Genomic DNA, 656 nt, shown 5'->3' on the forward strand with positions numbered 1-656 from the left:
GTCACTGTCTGGGAGCTCCTCTTCTCCCGCTACGTCCCCGACCACCGGCGCCAGGACCTCCTCCGGAAGTACAAGGCGGGGACGGTCACCATCTCGGAGATGATCACCCTCCTCACCGCCATCATCACCGGGGCTGAGGGCCAGGGCCATGGCGCTGCCCTGGCCCGCAAGCCGACGCAGCAGGAGGCCCCGCCGCCGGCCGAGAATGGTGAGGCCGCGGACTCCCGGCAGGAGCGGGAGCTGGAGCAGTCCCTGAAGTCCCACACCGTCGAGGTCTCGGCGGGCGGCTTCCACGGCAGGAAGGTCTCCCTGTGGGAGCTCCTCTTCTCCAAGTACGTCTCCGAGGCAAAGAGGCAGGAGCTGCTGGGGAAGGTCCGGGCCGGGAGCCTGGCGCTGGACGAGCTGGCAAGGCTCCTCACTGGCCTCATCGAGGAGGCGGTGGAGCGGAGCAGCAACGTGAAATTCACGGGCCTCAGGAGGCAGGTGACCGCCTCGGACCTGGTGGACTCGGGCATCATCGACAAGGACACGCTGGCCGACCTCGTCCAGGGCTCCAAGACGGTGGAGGAGGTGACAGAAATGGCCTCCGTCAAGCGCTACCTGGACGGCACGGGCTGCATCGCCGGCGTGCTGGTGCCCTCCAAGGCCGACCCCGC

The 656-nt window shown here is 68.4% G+C and overlaps 1 protein-coding gene across 1 annotated transcript; it reads left to right on the forward strand.

Annotated features, from left to right (window-relative positions):
* Positions 1-3: 3 nt before the first annotated feature.
* On the forward strand, positions 4-651 carry LOC103918837 (epiplakin-like; the record flags this gene model as incomplete). Its single annotated transcript, XM_009326284.1, has 1 exon — positions 4-651. A coding segment is annotated over one exon (648 nt), but the record flags the coding sequence as incomplete, so codon positions are not given.
* Positions 652-656: the final 5 nt, after the last annotated feature.

Source organism: Pygoscelis adeliae, unplaced genomic scaffold (assembly GCF_000699105.1).
Source record: "Pygoscelis adeliae isolate BGI_AS28 unplaced genomic scaffold, ASM69910v1 C10313265, whole genome shotgun sequence".
Classification (NCBI taxonomy): Eukaryota; Metazoa; Chordata; class Aves; order Sphenisciformes; family Spheniscidae; genus Pygoscelis; species Pygoscelis adeliae.